Source organism: Oncorhynchus tshawytscha, linkage group LG22 (genome assembly GCF_018296145.1).
Source record: "Oncorhynchus tshawytscha isolate Ot180627B linkage group LG22, Otsh_v2.0, whole genome shotgun sequence".
Taxonomy (NCBI): Eukaryota; Metazoa; Chordata; class Actinopteri; order Salmoniformes; family Salmonidae; genus Oncorhynchus; species Oncorhynchus tshawytscha.
This window is the reverse complement of record NC_056450.1, coordinates 35,314,113-35,338,060: the sequence shown is the minus strand read 5'-3', so window position 1 is coordinate 35,338,060 and position 23,948 is coordinate 35,314,113. Positions and strand designations below refer to the sequence as shown.

The 23,948-nt window shown below is 39.9% G+C and overlaps 1 protein-coding gene across 3 annotated transcripts; it reads right to left on the bottom strand.

The window, feature by feature from the left end:
- Nucleotides 1–644: 644 nt before the first annotated feature.
- On the bottom strand, nucleotides 645–23,218 carry otud5a (OTU deubiquitinase 5a). 3 transcript variants are annotated; one of them, XM_024385131.2, is made up of 9 exons: nucleotides 22,397–23,218; nucleotides 19,515–19,608; nucleotides 6,127–6,191; nucleotides 5,887–6,043; nucleotides 5,269–5,417; nucleotides 2,837–3,025; nucleotides 2,463–2,667; nucleotides 2,219–2,332; nucleotides 645–1,166 (listed from the first exon to the last, which is right to left on the bottom strand). In XM_024385131.2, exons 1-9 carry the CDS (start codon nucleotides 22,949–22,951, stop codon nucleotides 1,045–1,047), a joined length of 1,650 nt encoding a protein of 549 aa, XP_024240899.1. In that variant the 5' UTR covers nucleotides 22,952–23,218; the 3' UTR covers nucleotides 645–1,044. The 3 variants fall into 3 exon arrangements, with proteins under 3 accessions (XP_024240899.1, XP_024240902.1, XP_024240900.1); XM_024385134.2 differs by having other exon boundaries at nucleotides 19,515–19,605; XM_024385132.2 differs by having other exon boundaries at nucleotides 2,837–3,022; nucleotides 22,397–23,217.
- Nucleotides 23,219–23,948: the final 730 nt, after the last annotated feature.

The following is a 23,948-nucleotide window of genomic DNA, read 5'->3' as shown; positions in this document are numbered from 1 at the left end:
ATTTAACTATATTAATATTCATATACCACTACTACTTTCCTCCGAATTAGCTACATTCCAGTAAATGAGCGGTCTTTTGATGAGAAGCACCTTCCTTGTGGTACTTTTTAATTTTAGCGCGCACATCTCTCTTCTTCTTACAGTGCATGATGTGCTTGATTCTGTATCTGCATTCACTGTGCAATAGGTGTGTGCTCATGGCATGGACATAATATTTAAAATTTTACTGAAGTAAATTGCACACAGCTCTGTCATCGTCGACAGTATAGTAATAGATTAATAATAACAAAGTATTGTCTGCCTGTCACTATTGCAGCCAAATTTCCTTCAGCACATATGTCTGTTATTGTTTGGATATAATCCTTTCAGATTAATTTGTGAAAGAAATGCTGCCGGGAGGTTAACGTTAATTTTAGGTGGGAGTAAAAACCTGTGCCCACAAGTAAACAGTGAAGGGGGCGCGCTGGTGGGCGGCAATAACGGAGAGGAAAAAACTCACATAAATGGTAATTCCATTGCACTCGTTATGTACAAATCCAATCAATTATTCAGGTAAAATGCAATTCAATATTTAGAAGTGTATATCATTTCGAGTGGCTATGAAATTAATAAGTACAGTTATAGCAAAAAGAAATACACAAAAATGCTGTTTTTCAGAAAGATTTCCTCTTTTATTCCAAGAAAAAAAAAGTATTTTCATCCCAAACAAGAAAAGAAAATAAAACAAACTTATATTAACCAATCATTAAGAGGATAAGTATGACCATTTTTATATATTTTTTCTTCTTGTTTTCTATGATGATATTGGTTGTGTTCAATTAAACATGCAACTAAATAAGTCCAATGATGGTGTCTATGGTATTAGAAAGGAAGGGGGTGGAGTCGGATTATGCTGGATCTTTATTGGTAAGTGTGGAGAGGCAGAGATGGATGATAGGGAGAAGGAGGAGAGAAGACTGGATGGTTACATGATGACGTTTGGATTTTTCCCCGTTCAGCCACCTTCCTTCCAGGGGACGTTGTGTGTGTGCTTGATCCCCTTTATCAACTGCTGTCTGGAGAGGGTTCTCTATGCATTGAGTTCTTCTTCATGCTGTCGAGGTACTCTTGTTGTGAAACGGCCAAGACTGAGGCCAGAATCTCATCATCCTCCCAGTCTGTTAAGCCTACACCATAGAGAAAGGGAAAAATACACATTCTAGCATTCTAATGTAAGAGGATTTTGAGGGGGGAAAAAATCTGGTAGTTATTTGAAATCAAGAGGGGTATTGGAATTACTAGTTTATAAAATATTGTTAGTTGCTGTTTATATTCTGCACATTAGTGACAGTGGTTAACATAGATTTTGTTTGGGTTGAAAAAGCTTGTACACAAATACAAATGTGGCAGTATATGCACCCAATCACGACCCAGCCAATATGAGAGGGAGGAAATTTCAGGTTAAGTGCATCCGCTTTCAGCTTTGCTCCGGCACCACAACCTTGTTTCATGTTTCTACTATTCTACGTTTTTACAATTCTTCTTCTGATTTCCTGTTTGTTGTCCTTTCAGATACAGAGTTGCTAAGCGATAGAATATACCATCATGAGAAATTATCATTAAAAAAAAGACATGTCCTATGGTGACCCAAATACTTTAAAGCTACATGTATGTATAACTGATAGGTGCGCACACAGTTTTTTTAAATGTACATTTGAAATGATTTTGTCTGTAATGTATTTTTCGTTATGTGTCGGAACCCAGTAAGATTTGCTTTCGCCATTGGCGTTGGCTAATGGGGATCCTAATAAATCGAATAAAAAATAAACATTATGATGATACACTGTAACCTATCCTATCATTAACATTTGAAAGTTATGTAAAATAAAACAAAAATTTCCACTAATCTCTAGCATACATATGTTGTTATTCAAGTGTCTTCAGTCCAGCAGCAGCTACAGCACCGTGCTTTCACAACAGAGGATGTGTAATAACACTGTCTAGAACACTGTGATTGATATGCCTTATGTTAAGGATTGCAGCTAGTGTTGAAAACTATCCCAAGCGAAATATTACATCTCAAACTGAACATACTACCCATTCTATGAATAACATATAAATAACATAACATACAACAGCTGTAATTGCCCTAAGGGGAGTAATACAGTTGTTTCAACTGAATTGAATGCATTCAATTGAGTAAGTCTTTAAGTAAAGAAAGAGCAAGTGATTATCTTACCAAAGGCGGTGGGTGACATTTCTTTCATGATAGCACGGTACTCCAGGGCTGGGTACAGAGACTTCAGAGAGGAGGTGGGTCTATCAGGCCCAACACAAGCCTGGTTGCTGGGACCTAGAGTAGGGGGCAGAGAGACATTCCCATCATGAGACAAAGATGAAACCCTATGATTCCAATGTTCATTTGATTCACAACCCTCTCAGTTGATTCATGACACTTCTGATGGTTTGTCACAGTGACGAACCTGGGGCACAAGGTGAAGGGGGCTTGGACATGTGGGCTGCCCCAGCAGGGGAGGGAGGCTTGTTGCTTGTGTCTGAGTGAGAGGGGTCAGTGTTCTCCGGTGAGGGAGCTGAGCTGCGCTGCCGGGGTGAGCGGGCACTCCACTCCTCCAGACCACTAGAAGATGCTGCGGTGGCCGAGCTGCAGGTGGCACTAGCCTTTCGGGGCTGGGAGGAGAGGGAGACATGGACCTCATTAAAACACATGCCAGCTGCTGCAACACTTCAATACTGGACACTAGATTCATATGAACCAAATGTGGTACTATTGTCTTTCTAAGAAGGATGTCACTGAATTGCTCTTTAATCTGCCATGTACTTCCAAGTTCTCTCTCACCTGGCGTGCCTGCTTCTCTTGGTCCTGGAGCCACTGCAGGTAGGACTCCCTGGCCACCTGCTCCTCAATGGCCTCGTTGGTGGCCTCCCAGTCCGTGGCTCTCTTCTTGTCCTCCAGCATCTGCTGCTCGATCCATGACTCCTCAGAGGTCTTTATAGCATTCTTCATAAGTGACTGGTCTACATACTGCTGGGAGGGAGGGAGAGGACAAAGGTCACTAACTGGACATAAAACTGAAAAAAATCGATAGTTACATATCGGGATATTATTTTTGATGATATCATATCGACAATATCATTTTTGCACTAGTTGGCTGGGCCTGCATGAAAACTCAATTTTTAAATTAGGGATCCAAACTCATTTTCTCATGGCTCACTCTCTTGTGAGAGTGCCTCACTCTCTTTTCTCACTCTCTCTCTTGTCCCTCTGCAGCAGACATATGGTGAGCAATATGCACATATAGAATCATGAGAATAGCATTACATATCGCATTGGCACCTAAGTATCGTGATAATATCATATCATGAGATCCCCGGCAATTCCCAGGCCTAGGGGACAATGTGTAACGACCAAGTAACAATGTGTAACCACAAAGAAAAACTCTTTAGATCCTTCACACCTTATCAAGGAGATTTGACAAGTTTAGTCTGCTGGCTATCAAGAGAATGTTTCGTTATCCGTCTAGAAATGACTCCAGCTCTTTGATATCTTTGTCCATGCGCGCATTAGTAAGAGACAATCAGGACACTCAGAATTTAGCAAATGGAAAAACTGCCTCTGGCCTTTCTGGGAAAGCATGCCCGTTTCCTAATCTAAGGCTTAATGGAGATGGCTAGGTGTGTGGCCCTCTATGTAGGAGCTCCGCCCATGGAAGACAACATGTCCTTAGTGCCTGAACAATCCAACTGCACAGTCTGTTCCCCATAACGTCATGGTCCTCTGCCCTGCTCAATATGATGAATGAGACCAATGCACAAAGTCCCAACTAACAACAACTCCTTAGGCCTACCGATAACATCTGATGTGCTTCTAAAGCACTTTGAGTACCCAAGATACCTCAACAGTACCACCGTTATCTAGCTAGCACTCCATGACAACCGCAATGTGAAGCTGTTTACTGACAAACAATGACACTAAGACAATATGTTTTTCCTTTCCAAATTAGAAAGTAAAAAAAAAAAAAAAGTAGATAAGACTCTCCATCCTCATTAATGTGTTGTAATCAAAACACTGTCGCTTCTAACTGGCTCAAACATCTGCCAACATTCAACCAATAACAATACAAAACAGGAATCTTCAATAAATACAATATACATCAACCAACAGCTATTCTGTTGAGTGCTACAGTGGTTTTCCTGGCCAAGGAGCCCAGGCTAGTGTTTTCTAATTACTGTGGGGTCATTCACCATGATGCGCTGCTTGTTGATCATGGTAGTGTTATCATTAGGCATCTCAACACAAACAGCACAGTGTACTGCTAATAGGCTCCTCCAGAGAGACGGGGACATGTGGAATGTTGCCCCTCTCTGAGCTCAGCCTCCCTTCCTTTGATGTGTATGTGTTCTGAAAGTGGGACACTCCAAGCCACACGCTCCCATCTCGCAGGGATCTTAAGCTATGATGACCCAAAGACTGTCACCTCTCTCCCACTTTTCCACTCTGACTGAGTGTGCCTGGCTGCCTGACTGTGTCTGGATGGACCCATGGACGTCATCCATTTCGTCAGGGGAAAGTCACAAGATCTCCGAATGATTCAGTTATGAAAGATTTCAATTGCACTATTACACAACCAACGCAGCATCCAAAAAGCCTTTATAACTTTATTTGGCTAATCAACTTAGTCAAATTTGATAACAACCACCTGTTTAAGACAGGAAAAGATAACAACACTCACAGCAATGCTAGCCAGCTGCTAATTGGTTAATGTCAATAAATCACCAATAATCATGACCTCAACTTAAACTACTCGTCACTGAAATGACACTGCAATGTGAGATGAGTCTGTGACTCAGAGGCAATGCAGGCTGCCAGCTGGAACATGGCAATGCACTGAAAAGCAACGATTAGGCAACAGTGCTTTCAAACAATCATTTAGCGTGACAGAGGGGTCAACTGAGTCACACTCAGGAAGAAGACAGTCACACTGTCGTAAACCGGGCCAACATCTCTAGCATCGTAAATCAAGGTGAATCAATTAATCAAGCGAACCTAATGAAATTCTCCAGAACACACATTTAACCTTTATTCTGACAGGGAGCCATGCTGAGACCAAGGTATCTTATAGCTGAGCCTACATAACACTCTACCAGTTGTCCTGAAATGGCATGTTTTATACATCTAAATACTGTTTTTATTTTCTAGTAATGTAACAACCACAAGGATATATTGCCCACTTCAGTGTTAAATCCCATAGACAAGATGTAGGTACCCACCCCTGGTTTTAAAGCAGGAAGCCCAAGGCCTACTCCAATTGTTGCTTTGTTGGGGTTCACCACAGAGTTGTAGTGAATGTTACGATGGTAGCTGACTCTGATTGGTTCGTCATTGTTTTGATGAATGCCATGGAACGTGTTGATTGGTTCTGGAAGAGAGGGGGGAAAAAAGAGTTAACAGAACTACGTGATCAATGTAGTGCACTACTATGTCCACACTTATTCAGAAGAAATTCAATTTAAAACACAAATGCCCAAATGGTCTAGATTTTAATCAATAATAAAATGTCAGTCCTGTTTGAAAAACAGTCCAATAACTCACAGGAGTACCTATTAGTAATCTCTTTCAAGTAGGCCTACACATCAAAGGCCATAAAACTCAAAAATTACAAACTGTATACAGTAATAATAATATATGCTATTTAGCAGTCACTTTTATCCAAAGCAACTTAGTCATGGTTACATAAATCTTTACGTATGTGTGATCCTGGGATTCGAACCCACTACCCTGGCGTCTCAAGCGCCATTGCTCTACTGACTGAGTTACAGAGGACCTACCAGAGAGCCATTAGCTCTGATAACAATGCACCTGGCATGGCCCACTTCTGAAAAACACACCTGTGCCCTCCTGGTAAACTTCCACTGGTCGATTGTACATCTCTGCCATAGCCTGCATCTCGATATGGTTCCCGTGGCAGTTGTTTTTCCTCTTCCTGTTGATGTACGTGGTGAAGTCTTCTGTCACGTAGTTCGAAAAGTAGTCTGCATTTTTCGTCTGAAATTAGAGTACACATTTTCATTATGAAAAATCCCAACAGGTGAAATCTGCCTGGTAACCAAAGAAAGAAGAAAACTTACCAAGTAGTCCATGCAGTGTTTACGGACAACTTCATGCATATCTTGGTCTCCATATACTTGATCAGCTACAAACAAGAGGGAATTAGATGTTACAACAAAATGCAACATACATCTTTCTGACGAAGCCTAGATCAAATGAATACGTATGAAGTAGCATATGACTGACAAAGTACGATTAATGCAGTTGTATGTCATTTACAGTACCAGTCAAACATTTGGACACACCTACTCATTCAAGGGTTTTCCTTTATTTTTTACTATTTTCTACATTGTAGAATAATAGTGGAGACATCAAAACTATGAAATAACACATTTGGAATCATGTAGTAACCAAAAGTGTTAAATCTAAATATATTTGAGATTCTTCAATGTAGCCAGGTCATCTGATGCAGCACTCCATCACTCTCCTTCTTGGGCTTGGGTCATTGTCCTATTGAAAAACAAATGATAGTCCCACTAAGCACAAACCAGATGGGATGTCGTATTGCTGTGGTAGCCATGCTGGTTAAGTGTGCCTAGAATTCTAAATCCCCACACCTCCTCCTCCATGCTTCATGGTAGGAACTACACATGCAGAGATCATCCGTTCACCTACTCTGCATCTCACAAAGACACAGCGGTTGGAATCAAAAATCTCAAATTTGAACTCATCAGACCAAACGACAGATTTCCACCTGTTTAATGTCCATAACTCGTGTTTCTTGGCCCAAGCAAGTCTCTTCTTATTATTGGTGTCCTTCAGTAGTGGTTCCTTTGCAGCAATTCGACCATGAAGGCCTGATTCAGAGTCTCCTCTGAACAGTTGATGTTGAGATGCGTCTGTTACTTGAGCTCTGTGAAGCATTTATTTGGGCTGCAATTTCTGAGGCTGGTAACTCTAATGAACCTATCCTCTGCAGCAGAGGTAACTCTGGGTCTTCCTTTCCTGTGGCGGTCCTCATGAGAACCAGTTACATCATAGCGCTTGATGGTTTTTGCATCTGCACCTGAAGAAACTTTCAAAGTTCATTACATTTTCCTAATTAACTGACCCTCCCGGCTTAAGGTAATGATGGACTGTCGTTTCTCTTTGCTTATTTGAGCTGTTCTTGCCATAATATGGACTTGGTCTTTTACCAAATAGGGCTGTCTTCTGTATACCACCCCTACCTTGTCACAACACAACTGATTGGCTCAAATGCATTAAGGTAAGAAATTCTACAAATTAACTTTTAACAAGGCACACCTGTTCATTGAAATGCATTCCAGGTGACTACCTCATGAAGCTGGATGAGAGAATGCCAAGAGTGTGCAAAGCTGTCATCAAGGCAAATGGTGGTTACTTTGAAGAATCTCAAATATAAAATATATTTTGAGTTTTTCAACACTTTTTTTGGTTACTACATTTCATAGTTTTGATCACTATTATTATGCAATGAAGAAAATAGTAAAAAAATAAAGAAAAACCCTTTAATAAGTAGGTGTGTCCAAACTTTTGACTGGTACTGTAATCAATATGAATCTTTCGGACTATTTTATTAAAGCAGGTGCAAATGCTTTATCATCAGTATTGCACATTTGAATGCATAAGATGGTAGATTGACTATAAAGGGGTATTTTGGCGGGCTTTCTCTGTGGTTGCATCCCCAGCTATACGTGATCTATATAGAGAGATGAGTTGAGTCACTTGTATGATCCACATATGTAAACAAAACTAAAAAGGTTTCTTCTCCACAGACCCCCCTTTCCTCAACCAGCGCAAAATATGCAAATGAGCACCCGTTTCAGTCTTCATTCCGGCAAGTCACATGGTAATGGAAGCCACAAAGATTCTGAGAAACTCTTAGTCAATTTCCTCTTTCTCAGCATCAACCTGCTTAACCAGGGCAGGAACAGAAATACATTTAGCAAAAATGGTTATGGAAATAGAATAACAGTAAAAGCTATCTTACTTCCCACCACCAAACATATATTTTAACTAAATAAAGATATCTATAATGCAAACTAAAAAGAGTAAACAGCCTCCATGTTTTAACCTGAAGGGTGGTTATTAAAGTCTTTGAAAAATGTCAGTTCCAAAATGTCAATATTGACAACGTAGTCTTGAATTTCACTACAAAAAAACCCCATAAGTGTTTTGAAGCTTGTGTATGACTAGCACAAAATATTCTAGTTCCCTTGTGACTGAATGTTCTCATGGCAAGATGTGGCACTGGCAACACTCCAAGTGGCTAGTGTTGGATGGAGGGCACATTTTCTGGCAGGTCCAGTTTGTCATTATGCCTCAGCAACACGCCTGAATGAGCTGCTCGTGGTGTTCCTGACCTTCAACATGTTCCTCACTGTCAATCTGGACAGAGTCAGATTTAAACAAATAGGCCTACAATTCAGATGTATGGATGTTTAAATATCATTCAGCAGCCTGTGACCTACTGGTTTAAAGAAGTGGTGGAGAATTAGGCTAGAGGAGACGAGTCACATGTTTGACTGCTTTCAGTACCCAATTCCCCTGATGAGGTTGAGATGTAATGGTCTATGAACCAAGTGAACTCCAGTGAAGTATGACTTGGACAGGTGTAGGAGGGCTGTTTGAGATGGGGATTACCCCCAAACCCATTGGTGTAAATCTGACTCATCTGCCAAAAATCCCATTCTCATGAGATCTTTCCACTGCACGTTTCACTTCTGAACAAAACAGATGCTAGGACCTCATTTAGTTATGTGGTTGATTTGTCATGTAGCCTTCAGCCATTTTCTAAAATAACAAAAATCATCAATGAAGAGTACGAAGGGGCTGGTATCTCAGATTATTCTGCCAATTCTCACATAGAAACTTCATTAGAAGGAAGGATGTTTGAAATGCTTTTTACATTTGTATCACAAACCATTTTTTAGAAAATCCATGATGAAAGTGGCCATTTTAAGCCCTTTTTAGACTGATCTGTGAACTGTACACGATACAGACATCTTAGTGTCATTATATTCCTTATAGCAGTGGACACCAACCTTTTCTGAGTCACGATCACTTTCTCAGTCAAAAAGCAAGCAGAGATCTACCGCTCAGATTCTTTTTTAAACATAACTTACATTTTTTTATTTTATTACTATTAACCTAATAAAACAGTTCTATGTGAATAAGGTTTGTGCATTAGGTCTAATACATTATCACAGCATATTGGCTATATGCCTGGCCACACAATATTGTTCTTCTCAAACCATATTTCAAAACTCAAGCTTTGATTACAAAATAGATCAGTTGGTGTAGCACTTGCAAGGCACAGCTGAGCACAAATTTAAATAATTATCTTTTTCTTTTAATGGAGTGATGGTACCTGCATCTAATGGTCATGGTGCTTTCAAGACAACTGAAAAAAAAACAAGGTCAAATCATGACGTCAGTGATCTTCAAGTCGGAGGTCTAGAAAGATGCCAGAGTTTCCGACATTGAATTCCCGAGTTGGATGACCGTTCAAAACCATTTTCCCCCAGTCGGATCTCGCCCCCCCTCTGAGTTCCCAGTTGTCTTGAACACGACATTAGTCTCAGCGGAAGGGCGGGCGAGAGCGGCAGAGGGTCCGCCTCTCACGGTCCCTGCCTCTCCTTCCTATGGTGAGACTGACCAGAGAGAGGGGAAAGCGTCTTCCACCTGATGGTGAACTCTAGTCGCACCGCATGTGCCTCATGCACAAATTCATGTTGTTCCTATGACCAAATAAAGTGAAATATTCCTCGATATTAAAATAGACAGGACGAGCTGCTAATAATAATAATAATAATAACAACAACGCAGGACTATCGATACTCTTGGCTACTGATTCATTGCTGCGTGAGTGGAAGTAGTGAGAAGCATGTTTTATGTTTTGTAATAGTGTTGAAAAAGAACAGTGTTGACAGCGCTGAACACATTTTTTAACATGAACTCACTCATAAAATACAGCAGCTCTTTGCTGTATTCTTTGAGAGTCTCTCTGTGGTCATGGTTTTGAAAGTTATTAAATCTTAGTTAGTTAGTTAGTATCAAACTTTGCTGTGGCCGGGGTTGTGGAAGCTCTGTTGGGACGGTGATATGAGCTATCCAATTGGACAGTGGAGTAGGAGCACTTCATTTAGCCACAGATCTCCCAGTCCACTGGGTAACTGGAGTCTTTTCAGACAAATTAAATGGTTCAAAATAGGAACACTTTGCTTACCCGGTGCGCAGGGCTTCTGAATCAAGTGCACCTACCGCCAACGCAACACAAATAACATTTCAAAAAGAGCGCAAGCCTTTTATCAACTCCTTTATCGTTGGCTTTTCTACAGAAATGTTTGCTGATCAACTAGGAATGCCTTGAAGATTGACCGGTGACCCCTGCCTTATAGTGGGCTCCAACATACATTCTGAAATACACATTAATTTATTCAACATTACAACTATTAGTATGAATATCATAAAACAACCCTTTTTGATTTAACGTGTTTGTTTTGTTTTTGTTGAAGAATATAGTCTTCAAACTTCAGAGTGAGTTCTCTGGTACTTATAATGATATGCCCCAATTTGACCATAGAATGCACACCGAGTATAGCAAACATTAAGAAGACATTCCTAATATTGAGTTGCAAAGGTACATTACCCTGACAGATGAAAATGCACATCATTTACTTACTTAGTCCAATTCAATTATCAACTAAATTGGCTAATAAATAGCTTAATGCATGGCTGGCTACTACTGCCTGCATTTAATCCAGACACAGATTTAGATGAAGGTCGGTGAATTCACTTGACCCATGTATTGTTTCACTTGACAGAGGAGCAAATCAGAAAGAGTTTTCCCCCACAAAAGGGCTTTATTAGAGAATGAAGCACTCCTCAGTTGTAGATTGAACAACAATGACTAGCTACGGATTCATAAATTATGTTTGGAGATGAGTAAGTGAGTTAAAGAGATCGTCACGTGTCTGTCTTGGGAATGAGAGCAGAGGAAGAGCGGCATATGTTATAATCCAATCGTTGCAACAGGCTCAACCGATACCCCGCCCGTTTCTTTACAGACAGAAGAAATAGCCAACAGTCATTTAGCACACACAGTGCTTCACACTGTTTGAATGGAAGAGAGGTGTGTTGGCAGCTGAAATAGTTTTTTTGTTCTTCTTCCGATCATGGACAATCAAAAAATAGACTTGTGTCATAATCATATTCGGAAAATTCATATCAGTTACGATACTTGTTTTGTCCGAGTACTCGGCACATGCCTACCATTTACCATTCACGGTGCTCAGAAAATGGATTAGAACTTCGGAATTTGCAGAGCCCACTCCGGAAATGCGATGTACTTGTAGTAGAGCATATTGTTCTAAACAAAACCTCTAAAAATGAACAATCTAAAAATGGGTAGTCTGATATATATCATTCATGTTGAATAAATTCATGTGTAAATGTGTATTTCAGAATCTAGACATACTCCATATAAGAACTATAGTGACACCAGGATGTATCATGTACAGATCACAGGGTCATCATGATGACTTTCATCATGATAAAAACAGAAAAAAATAGTAATACAAATGTCAAATTTAAAAAACATTCTTCCTCCCAATGAAGTTTCTATGTGAGAATTGCCAGAACAATCTGAGATATTGTACCAAGAATATCCCACCAAAGCAACCCATCAGTGTTCTATGGGTAGGGTTGGTGAATATGATGAACTGGGGTTTGATGCCTGTCAGAAAACATGACCAGGCAACTGGTCAATGAGGAGGAGACTGACGAGAAAAATGGAAGAGGAAGAAATTCTATGTGCAAGATTACTGAGAAAAGAGCTGAATAGATAGGCTACATTTCACAAGAAGAGACCAACACCACACAGAGAACCAGAAACCACATGCATACTAGCTATAACCAAGCGATAATGCAATGCTGGTAAGTAACCAATGAGTGCATTTCTAAGAAAGGGGCAGGGCTCTATGCAGAACTAGAGACAGGCAGATTAGTTCGGTTCCTACCCTGCTGGTCTGTCAACGGTTGATAAAGTTTATCTAAATGATGCATAATTTACTCTTAAGTCACCCGTCAATGGAGAACAAGCACGTGAATAAAGAAATCTGCTCTTCACTGGAATCATATCGGCAAGGCCTGACATTGCTCCCATTGTGTCTTCATGCAGGGAGTTGTGGAAAGATAGAAAAAACCCACAGTCTGCAGTGTTTTGCCAACTCAAAACAGTTTTGGAGTAGGCTGTAATAAGACATGCTACTAAAAGATCCTTAGAGACTGCTTCACTCACGCTACTCTGGCCAGGAAACAAAGTAATAAGGGCTGAGGGCAGAATCAACTCAAGAAGATGAGTTGAGAGCAGATATTGAATGCTATGAACGGCCCTGTATTCATACCATTTCAGACACCACAGTTGAGTGGACATACAAAAGAACTAGAACATTTTAGGGTAAGGTAGCCCAGCCAGTCAGATGCAGGTGAATCATGGCTACCATTGTTGATATTTTGCTACTGAATACTGACCCACTGAATGATCCTGGAAGAGATGATCACCACTGTCACAGTCAAAGGCAGAGCAGTGTAACCTATTTGACAATGATACTGCCAGGTTCCAGTGACCTGTTGTATTTGACCGGACATCTCCAACTTGAACTTTGCTCTTTAAACATAAACAGATCAATAGCCCCCTACCTATGTCAACTGCATTCAACATCTAATCACAGATAAGGCCTACCTACTACCGTCTGATCTTTTGAGCTAAAATTACACTGCGGCCTCAATGCTTGCTTCAGTGTAATTCTTACCCGAATTAGACTTCCTCAATCAGGCTGCTAGGCCTAAAACTGGATGAAAGATTTCTTAAATCCTCAATTGTAAGGGCTTATTCTGTCATTACAGCCCTTTATCTCTAACTGTCTTCACCTTCATCTAACAGTTCAGAAGCATTTCAATATGGAAAAGTTCAAACTTACAAGCTCTGAATTACTAAACCCAGCGTGTGTGCGTGTGTGGGGGGGGGGGTCCCACGTGTTGTGTGTGTGTGTGTGTGTGGGTGTGTGTTGTCTGTACTATTGCAACTCATAAGAGCAATGTGCAATTGGGCAAAAGGGCAAAGTGAGCGATGTGTGAACTTCAAAAAGTCCAAATGAACAATTATTACTTAAGATTAGCATCACTTCTGAATCATAGTATGGCTTAAGATCATGAAGTGTATTCTGATCGGACTGACTCTGGGTAACATTTCAAAATGATAGTGGGGGGTGATCTCCAATCTTTCTCAATTTTTCAGACAGTCGTCTATGCTGGTTGGGATTATTGCAAAACACTGCTTTTTCAGACCAGACAGACGAAAATGTGTAGACTCACTGTAACAGTAATTAAGCCAAAGGGCACCATATCTAAGTTCACCAGTACAGTGTGCCTTCACATACAAAATTAAGATCAGTGTTTATTTTTCTCTCGCTTAAAAAAAAAGAAGAAAAAAAGATCTTGCCAGTTGAAGTTTCATTTACACAGGTACAACTAGCTTCGCTCATGACCTCACTGTGAAAGGTCAAAGGCCACCAAATGTGCTGTCCTGACCGGTTACATGGGTAGTGTTTAGTGATCCTTATGAAATGTGTAGTCCTGAGGCCTGGAAGAAGCACAGGGTCAACACAATGATCCACGTCTTTGGAATGCACCACAGAAAATCTTAACTCCAGTTTAGCTTCAAACTTTGCTCTACGTTTTTTGAATAGACAAATAAAATGAGATCCTTAGTGGAGCAGCTTCAATGTTATCAAAGCTCAGCCAGTAGCCTTCATGCCAGTAATTGTATTACTATGAAAATGTGAGAGCATAATATCCAGATGCTCTTGTCAGCCTTCAGGCTGTGTGTTCAGTGGCTTGGGGAGTCGCAGGTACAAATCCTGAGCCTCCTGGGACACTCACTCACTTAGCAAAGAAAATATATTAACTGGCTTCTACCTCAGATTGTAGGCCAAGTTGTTAATACATTTTGTAAAACAGAGAGACCAGTCATAAACTTAATTTAGGCTATGTGGATTTGGAACTTTCTTTAAGAAGTTTAGACTATTTTAAAGCCCCTCTGGGCTTATTAAACACCATGACAATGCACACAACTCTTTTCCTTAGTGGAGACCCCGTTACCGTGTCAACATTGTCGGTAAGGAATTTCAACCGCACCTTAACGCACAATGAAATCAAAGGACTGGGGAACCCATCAATGTTGTCATGGGAAAAAGTAGGAAATGAGAAGAGGCTATGGGTCTATCAATCAAGCCTGGTTCTCTGGATGACATCATTGTTGTTGTGCAGCAAGTATCCATGTTTGGATTCATGGACAGACAATGCTAAACAAAAATACATTCACAGTGTAAAACACAAACAAAGGACATGTTAACTCACACCTGTCTTTTCTCTGGATGCCAGACAGAAATAATCTCAATCATTTTGTTTACTACCACAGACAGAGAAACATTGAACACAACCCGTTGGACACACACAACCCAGAGTCACATGCAGCTGGAATGTGTTTTGCATAATTGAAGGCTTTCTCCGACAGGTTCATACACACACCTGAGAATTGAAATGACCTACAGTCTCCACACACACAGGTTTAACTTGTTTCAGCCCCGGCATGTTAATGTGTAATTCACATTCCTACTTACAGACCGTATAGGATTGTGACTAGTGATAGTATCACTCATACCTGAGAATGCCACAAGGTTGGCGAGAATACTGCTGGAATGTTAATTGATATGAAACCATGGCAATAGAATTAGTAGGACATTCTGATCAAAGCAATGCTCCATGGTATGTGAACTGTCAGACATATTTGATTGATATTTGATTATCTTGTGCGATTGGCAACGAACAAAAACATACAAACAAAAGTTAGTATCTTAGGCACACACACAAAAAAAAGTGTTTTAATAATAGTTAGTGGAATTGGGCTGTGTAGAGAAGAGATGGTCCTGGGAATGATAAGTGCTAGGCAGGGACTGTTAGTTCTGGCTCATTGGCAGTGTGCGTTCCAGTCTGTTAATCAAGAAAGGGTAGGGATCAAAAGCACAAAGGGTCTAGACTAGAGCTCCTTTTGCACAAGTGTCCCACTACCAACCAATTATCACAAATCAGGCTCGATATTGATGAGAGAAAGACAGTGACAATTCATTTCTCCAATAAGTCCTCTCAATATTAGGGTCATTGCACCAATTCAGTGCATTTTGAGAAGTGTTTACATGTTTGTTTGTTTTTTTTAACATTCTGTCATAAAGAGCTGTTGAACTTAATAAAAAAACACGTTCTAATTTCAGCAGGTTAAAAGGGAAAAGGAATTACTACAGTAATTGCCTATTAAAGTGCCAAATAAAACTAACAGGGTTGACGATCTCATCTTAAATCAGTCATGAATCCCCTTGTGACAGGAGGAATGGAAGCTTGTTGCGTGCAACAAGGAGTTGCAATTGAATGCAAGCTTCACCCCCAAAAATGTATTAACATTTGGAACGTGTCCGTCTATGGTAACAGGGTTGACGTGTTCTGCTCCACCACTCAGTTTTCCACCAGAAAACACTAAACAAATACATGACCGGCTAAACTGCTTTTACACTATGATTTGACTATCACATGTTCAATGTTGCTTTTGACTTTTACATTTTTTTTTTAAAGGCATAGTTTCACCATATTAAAACAAGAGTTCAGTTCACAGAACAGGGTTGACTTTATAATGAGGGACAGACGTAAATGAATCACTAATCACATTAAATAAATAATGATCTTCAGAAATGCAACAAAATAACTAGGACTTTACAATGATGGTGAAAACTGTGTGGATTAAGAGGGTTAAAGTCTTCCTAGAAGTCACAGAGGGTGCACTTTAAAAAGTCTTTATTAATATTACAAATCTGATTGATTGAATTCTCCATGTTATCTAAAGTAAAAGAGAACTTTGTTTTAATATAAAAGGCTTTTAAAATTCAACATTGGTGCACTATTTCTACTTAAAATATGACTATTTTCGTGGAATGCCCCATTAACCATTTTAATCTCACGGATATCAATTAAATGTATCAACCAAAACAATACCAATGAAGTTCTATTATTCTGGCGCCTGTGTCAGGAAAATATTAACAGATAACCTAGATGGTTGACCAGGTGATTAGCTGCCTGGGTTAGAGTGGCCCACTCCCACATTTCCACACAAAGTTTACACACAGCTCTAATGTCAAGTCGATTTCCGCTATGCATTATTCTCTGCCAACAGAGCAAGGAAAGGGAACAAAGTGACTGAAAATCTAAAATGAATGAAAGGAGGAGTGAGGGTATTTAGGATAGTCTTAAAAAAAAGATGTAAATATATTGCCTAATATATACTGAACAAAAATATAAACGCAACATGTAAAGTGTTGGTCCCATGTTCCATGAGCTGAAATAAAAGATCCACAATGTCTTCCATATGCACAAAAAGCTTATTTCTCTCAAATTTTGTGCACAAATTTGTTTACATCCCTGTTAGTGAGCATTTCTCCGTTGCCAAGATAATCCATCCACCTGACAGGTGTGACATATCAAGAAGCTGATTAAACAGCATGATCATTACAAAGGTGCACCTTGTGCTGGGGACAATAAAATGTCACTAATTTCATTTGTTAAAATGTGCAGTATTGCCATTGCATTTAATCAATGGCAATTTGATACCGTGGTGAGATCTTGAGGTCCATTGTCGTGCCATTTATCTCCCGCCATCACGTCATGTTTCAGCATGATAATGCACAGCCCCATGGCGCAAGGATCTGTACACAATTCCTAGAAGCTGAAAATGTCCCAGTTCTTCCATGGCCTGTATACCCACTCAGCATGTTTGGGATGCTCTGGATTGAGGTGTACGACAGCGTGTTCCAGTTCCCGCCAATATCCAGCAACTTCGCACCGCCATTGAAGAGGAGTGGGACAACATTCTACAGACCACAATCAACAAACAGACCAACTCTATGGAAAGGACATGTGTCGTGCTGCATGAGGCAAATGGTGGTCACACCAGATACTGAATGGTTTTCTGATCCACGCCCCAACATTTTTTTTTAAAGGTATCTGTGACCTACAGATGCTTATCTGTATTCCCAGTCATGTGAAATCCATAGATTAGGCCCTAATGAATTTATTTAAAATTGACTGATTTCCTTATGTTAACTATAACTCAGTAAAATCTTTGAAATTGTTGCATTTATATATATTTTTCACTGTAGCTTAGCTTAGTTAAGCCATAATACATCACAGTTCAGAAGTCAGTAATGAATGATACTAGGTCTTTAAACATCTAGGTAAATTATACTCAGTGGACAGGGGGAGATATACCGGTTTACAAAAAGTGTGTTGTGGGTTAGATAGGCCAATGCTTTCTCTCAGGAACACTAAATGTGATCTGGCCACATCTGAAACCAAAGCAGAAAGTACAGCATTGAGAAATCCCCACCACAACACATCAGGTGTGGACAGGGGTGAATTACCGTCAAATACAACTCACATTCACACCACTGATGTAGAAAAACCCACCAGCATGTCGTCTGTGTATTATTGTTACACGTTGATGGCGAAATTCATTTCTATGAAATGAAACTAGTTTAAGGCAAAACGTTACACTGAAGCGAATGGAGACCTTCATGACTTCACCTGAGAACCCTAGTTTTAAGTGAGGTGACTAAAAGAGCTGTATTATGTTTAAGAAGAGAGTGCTTTAGGTATTGTGGTTGCGTATTGCTGGGAGAGGAAGAATGCAACATTACAATAACCCTCATTCAGTTGAGTGATATGTAAACAGTTGTAAAGCACACACAGTTGATGCATAAGAATACAGGTTGTTTTACTGTTTAAATCTTCTCTTAGCTAGGCCTGTATCCAGATCAAATAAAAATATTAACCAGAAAAACAAAGGCAAACACCTGAAGGCTTTAAACTAAAATAACAAACCTCCATCAGATTCCCAAGTAATTTAGTGTAATGTTTTCCCATGGAGTGAGAAGAAACTAGGCCAGTCTTTTTGAGCACCTGGCTGAAGGGAAAGCGCTAGCCTCATTTCAGGACTGCTCTTATATAACCCCATTCTTGTTCAACTATCCCAATTGTTTGGGAATGGATTGATTTCATACAAGAAGTACTGGGAGTGTGAAGAGAAATGTAACTGGTGTGAATTCATAGATGTAGGTCAATATGAATGTGGTTTCCATCCATGCCTAAGGGTAATAACAAAGCTATGAGACCCAGATAAGAGGAGCCATTCTCAGTCCGTTCTGACACCTGCAGGTGGCCAGGTCATGGGTATGCTCAATCGACAGAACACATTCAGGGAAACAATGCATTTTTTCACAACAATTCATGAAGAAATGCGACAAAATAATGACAAAAATGAAAACCTTACAAGTAGGCCTAAACAACGTTTTTTGGGTCAAGAAATAGTATACATAAGTAATTCATTTTTAAAAAACACATGAACTAGAAGCATTAAAATTGCCCCTGTGCTTTTTGACAGGGTTCATACAGTCACAGCGTCATTGATAAAGTAGCGCCATCTAGTGTCATAAACGGAAATTGGTTGGCATTGCTCTTTACCAAATTATACCTTGATTTAGTTCAATGTCTGGTAGACAGACAAAATGCAGGCTAACCATTCCAATGTCAAAAACGTGTACATAACATTCAAGCTCCTCCATGGAGTCCATTACTGACATTCTTTCAAAATTCTTTCCACATTTCATTGGAGCATTTCACATCACTGCATTCTTTGCCAGAAAGTAGGTTGGTAATCTTTGACATCGTGTAGGTCGATTCATTAATTTCTTTATTCATAAAGCCCTTTTACAAAAACTACCACTGTACCTTACATCATTAATAATCTTAAAACATATGAATTACCACATCCAGTCTCAGGGATGGCTAACTCTGTAAATTCCTTCGGTCTCCACTGAGTTAGGTAAATCAGCTTTTAGGTTTTTTTTGCACTGTATTTGAGGAACAATGTTAAAATTTCTCTTAAATTTGCTTCTACATCTGCATTGCTTGCTGTTTGGAGTTTTAGGCTGGGTTTCTGTACAGGTAACGTAAAAGGGCTTTATAAATACATTTGATTTGCCGTTTCGGTGCCTCTAGAGCAATTTAGGCTGGTGATTGAGGACCTTATTACTGATTAATGTTTTTGTTTATTTATGACCGTGTTTAGTTTCCGCTTGCATTTCGTATTTGATGCAGTTTAGTAATTTTTGTAATTCAGGGCTCTTCTGTAAAAGAGACCTTGGTCTCAGTATGACTCCCTGGTCAACTAAAGGTTTAACAAATGATCAGCACATCTTTGCTGCAGGTTTTTATGTTGGATTGATCGAGTTCAAAGACAAGGCCTGGGTCCACTGGAGGGCAAATGAGAAGGCTGTCCACTTACCGACAGCTCTGAAGAGACATGCTCCGTCCTCTTTCATTTTTTTAATGACGAAGCCTTTCTTTTCCCCAAGCGCTTTCTCAAACCAGTGCTCCTGCTGAGAGAAATAGAACATCTGTAATTCAATGCAGTGGGTTATACAGGCAGGTCTATCCGACTACCATAGGAGGCAACCTTGCGTTAACGTCTCAAGTGAGCTTGTTGAAGTATTTTCGGAATAACATTTCAAGAGTGCAGATTAGGCTAAAATAGAGTTTTAGCTACACATTTGTTTACAAAGTCTCCAATGACATTAAAGCAGACCTGTGTGCCAGCAAGGTGTGAGGTTGACACCCTCTAGATGGGTAACAGCCCAAAATTTCTCAAATCATTGAATCATTTCGTCCAACTAGGGTTGAGCGATATCCAGTGGTGTAAAGTACTAAAGTAAAAATACTTTAAAGTACTACTTAAGTCGTTTTTGGGGGGTATCTGTACTTTATTATTTATATTTTTGGCAACTTTTATTTGACCAAATTCCTAAACAAAATAATGTACTTTTTACTCCATACATTTTCCCTGACACCCAAAAGTTCTATTTACAATTTGACAGGAAAATGATCCAATTCACACACTTATCCAGAGAACATCCCTGCTCATCCCTACTGCCTCTGATCTGGCGGACTCACTAAACACAAATGCTTGTTTGTTTGTAAATTATGTCTGAGTGTTGGAGTGCGCCCCTGGCTATCCGTCAATAAAAAAGTACCTAGAAAATTTAACCTTCTGGTTTGCTTAATATAAGGAATTTGAAAGTATTTATACTTTTAATACTTCAGTACATTTTTAGCAATTCTATTTACTTTTGATACTTAAGTATATTTAAAACCAAATACTTTTTGACTTTTACTCAAGTAGTGGTTTACTGGGTGACTTTCACTTTAATCATTTTCTATTAAGGTATCTTTACTTTTACTAAAGTATGACAATTGAGTAATTTTTCCACCACTGGCAATATCCAGATTTTCACACGTCATACCGGGGTATACGATATTACCAAAAGTGCACACAACGAGAGCTATTTTTACAAAACCTACACAAAACAATTTAGGTAATAGGGATCTTGATCCAGGAGGGGATTGAATGTCTCTGCTGTAACCATGAAGCTTGATCACAACATCTAGACACTTCGCTAGCAAGTTAGCAAACCAAATGTGTCGCTGGAACCCTGAGCTAGATATAATTTATTTGACATCTTAGATTTCTTATAGTTATACTTAACTTATAGCTATAAACAGTGGCGTAGCATGCATCCCCACTGCCCACGTGAGGCGGGGATGCCCCCGACCTCCCCAAAAAACGGTATTGAAAATCCTATGGTCGGTAATTTAAAATCCCCCGGTATATGGTCGAAATGGTATATCTGCCAAGCCTACGTCCAACTGAATTAAAGAAAATCCTTGTTTACCACACCATTACATTAACATGTTTGTTTCCAACTTATGTAGGCTAATTCATTAATGACAAGTTGTAGTATTAAGTTTGTCCTTTTCTTATCGAGAGGTAAAATACAAATATCCTCAAATGTCTTCAAAGCCAACCGTATGAGTAGGCCTATTAAACAAGGCCTTGGCTTAGTCTATTCACCTTATTCAAATCGATGTGTAACCTATTGCAATTATTTAATCTTTTTAAAAGCAGAGGCCTAGGCTACATGGTTTTTAAAAGACATTGTTTATAAACAATTGTGTGAAACAAACTTTGCCTATATTTTGGGTTATGATGGAGTAAGACAGCTGTACTAAGTTCATGAGTATGTTCATGGCATTTTGATTCTTGAAGAATCAAATAGGACTAGATATATCAATAATGGACATGACCACTGAAAAGGAGAAGTAGGCTTACTATTGCTGATTGAACAATTAAATAGGCCTACTTTCTGTGATGCTAGAACAACTGAAAATTCCTGGTTTATTAAATAGCATCCCTCATTTGTCACTGATCTGTCATCCTGCCCCTGAACACGCAGTTAACCCACTGTTCCTAGGCCGTCATTGAAAATAAGAATTTGTTCTTAACTGGTAAGTCTGGTTAAATAAAGGTAAAATTAAAATAATAAACAGCCTAGATATGTTCATAATGATGAAAATTCAGTCAGAATAAGAAGCTATGATGAATTTCAGGAATACACTTATTTGAGATCTTTGAGCAACTGTACAATCTGTAAATTTCATTTTAGCTTAGCCCTCTTTTTTAATGGATGAATATTACTTGTTTGCCTACACTAGCTTTTAATGCTACCACATCATATCATATTTAGCCAGAGATATTGCTATCCTGTAGCCTAATGCCATTTATTGACTAGCAGTAGAGCAAACAAACTGCTATTTGCATGTGAAAAAAGAATGGGATGCATTTGCTCCATTGTTTGTGACGCTGATAGTGTTCACATCCTGCAGAGACTGTCTTTAATGATAAGGCTTAATGAAAAGGTGCTGCATTATGACACCTGCTATGTAATAAAAACAAATGACTGGCATACAACAAAAAACTAGCTAGCACATTATTTCTCCAAACTTTGAATACTTTCACATTCCATTTTAGATGACGCCTGAATTGATGTGGTTGACAGAACAGACCTGGATGGAAAAAGCAAATAACTAGTGACATTCAAAACATATACATTTTACCCGCTACTCCCAAACTGGTCATTTCTAGAACGCCCATTTAAAACCAATGTGCTACTGGTATTGCTTCATTTTGCAAAAAAAAAAAAGTCTGTGTGAAATAAACAGTAAGACATTTTAATATAAATGTTCATTTAAATAGCTAGTTGCGGGACGAAGGTAGTGGTCACCCTGGAGGCCATGAGCTGAACTAATGAAGTACATTTTACACAGCATTACCTGCTCCACTGTCGCTGGGTCCTCAGACTGCAGTCTCGATGCGTTCTCGTATTCATCTTCACTGTTGTAACCCGCACCTTCCTCCGAATCAGCACTAGGACCTCCACCGCCACCTCCAGCTACGCCGGGTGTTCCACCACCAGCCACCCCAGAGCAGGTTGCTTGTCGTCGCCTTTTACTCAGACCAGGCCCCGAGCAACAACTTCCAATTCCCCCACCACAACCAACGCTGCCTGACAGTTCTCCGCGTGTCCCAGCAACGCATGGTATTCCTCCAGTCCCATTACCATCCCCAGGTCCAACAGGAGACCCTGAAACCACGGGAGGGGGAGAGGCCTGCTGCGGCCGAGAGCTAGCTTCGTTCCGTCTATCCTCCCTTGTCGAAGGTGGAGCGGCTTGATAGGACCATGGTGGCGGCGAGGCCCTCGGTCTTGCACCTGTACGACCTCCGTGTGGATGTTGATGTGGGTCAGAGCCACTCCTTCTGTCAGTCTCGTCCGGGTGGTCCGAAACACCGACACTCGAGTTCGGCTTCTTCTTCGGAAGAATCGTCATGGTTGTCTGTTAGGGAGGGGGTCAACGGGGTGACGATTCCTTCTTTCCAGAATGTAGCTAGTAGGCCTACTTTGCCGTTAAGGCCGTCAGTTTTTGTGCAATATACGACCTTAAACACTTAAGTTACAAAATATATCGATATCATCTGTTATTGGCTTTGTTTTCTGGGGATAGCTAGCTAGTTGAACAATAACAAACCGTCTCCCTCTTCCCGTCCTCCAAGCTCTCCATTCCCCACAAAACATCAACACAGATCTGACGACACAGGAACGTCACTTCCCTTGCAAGAGCTTTTTTTCAGGGTCTGTGCTACTCGGGATCCTTGGAACGTCCACACCCCCATTGAAGTTGACGTTTAAAAATGGTTAAGGTACGGTTAGGAAAGGTTTATAGTTGAGGGTAGGGTAGATTAGGGGTTAGGAGGTTAGGGTTGGACGTTTTCCTTCGTCAATGGTCTTTCTGGGTCGTCACCAGTTACCACAGCCCCAAAGTCCAAAACCCTGCCCATTTCTACCATTTATTTTCTTAAAATTGGATTTTAAACCTAACCTTGACCTTCACTTTAACCAAACAGCTAACCTTATACTTAACCCCAACCTTAAGTTAAGACTGAAAAGCCCTTTTGGGTCTTTATGAATGTTTACCATATAGCCACTTTGGGTGTGGTAACTCATGGAAACACTCTTTGTGGCATTTTAATGATAATGTAGAACAAATGCAAATAATGTATACATTTTAATGGAAAATATAAATATGACCAGATTTTTTTTTCTTTATTAATCCACATGTCATTGATTAAGTGTTTGTTTTTTTCCTGAAAGAGACCACAGTAAATGTTTGCTGAACATATAATTACATTTTATTAATTAAGCAGACACTCTTATCCAGAGCAACTAGGGTTATGGACCTTGCTCAAGGGCACATTGACAGGTTGTTCGCCTAGTTGTCTTGGGGATTCAAACCGGCAACCTTTTGGTTCCTGACCCAACACTCTTAA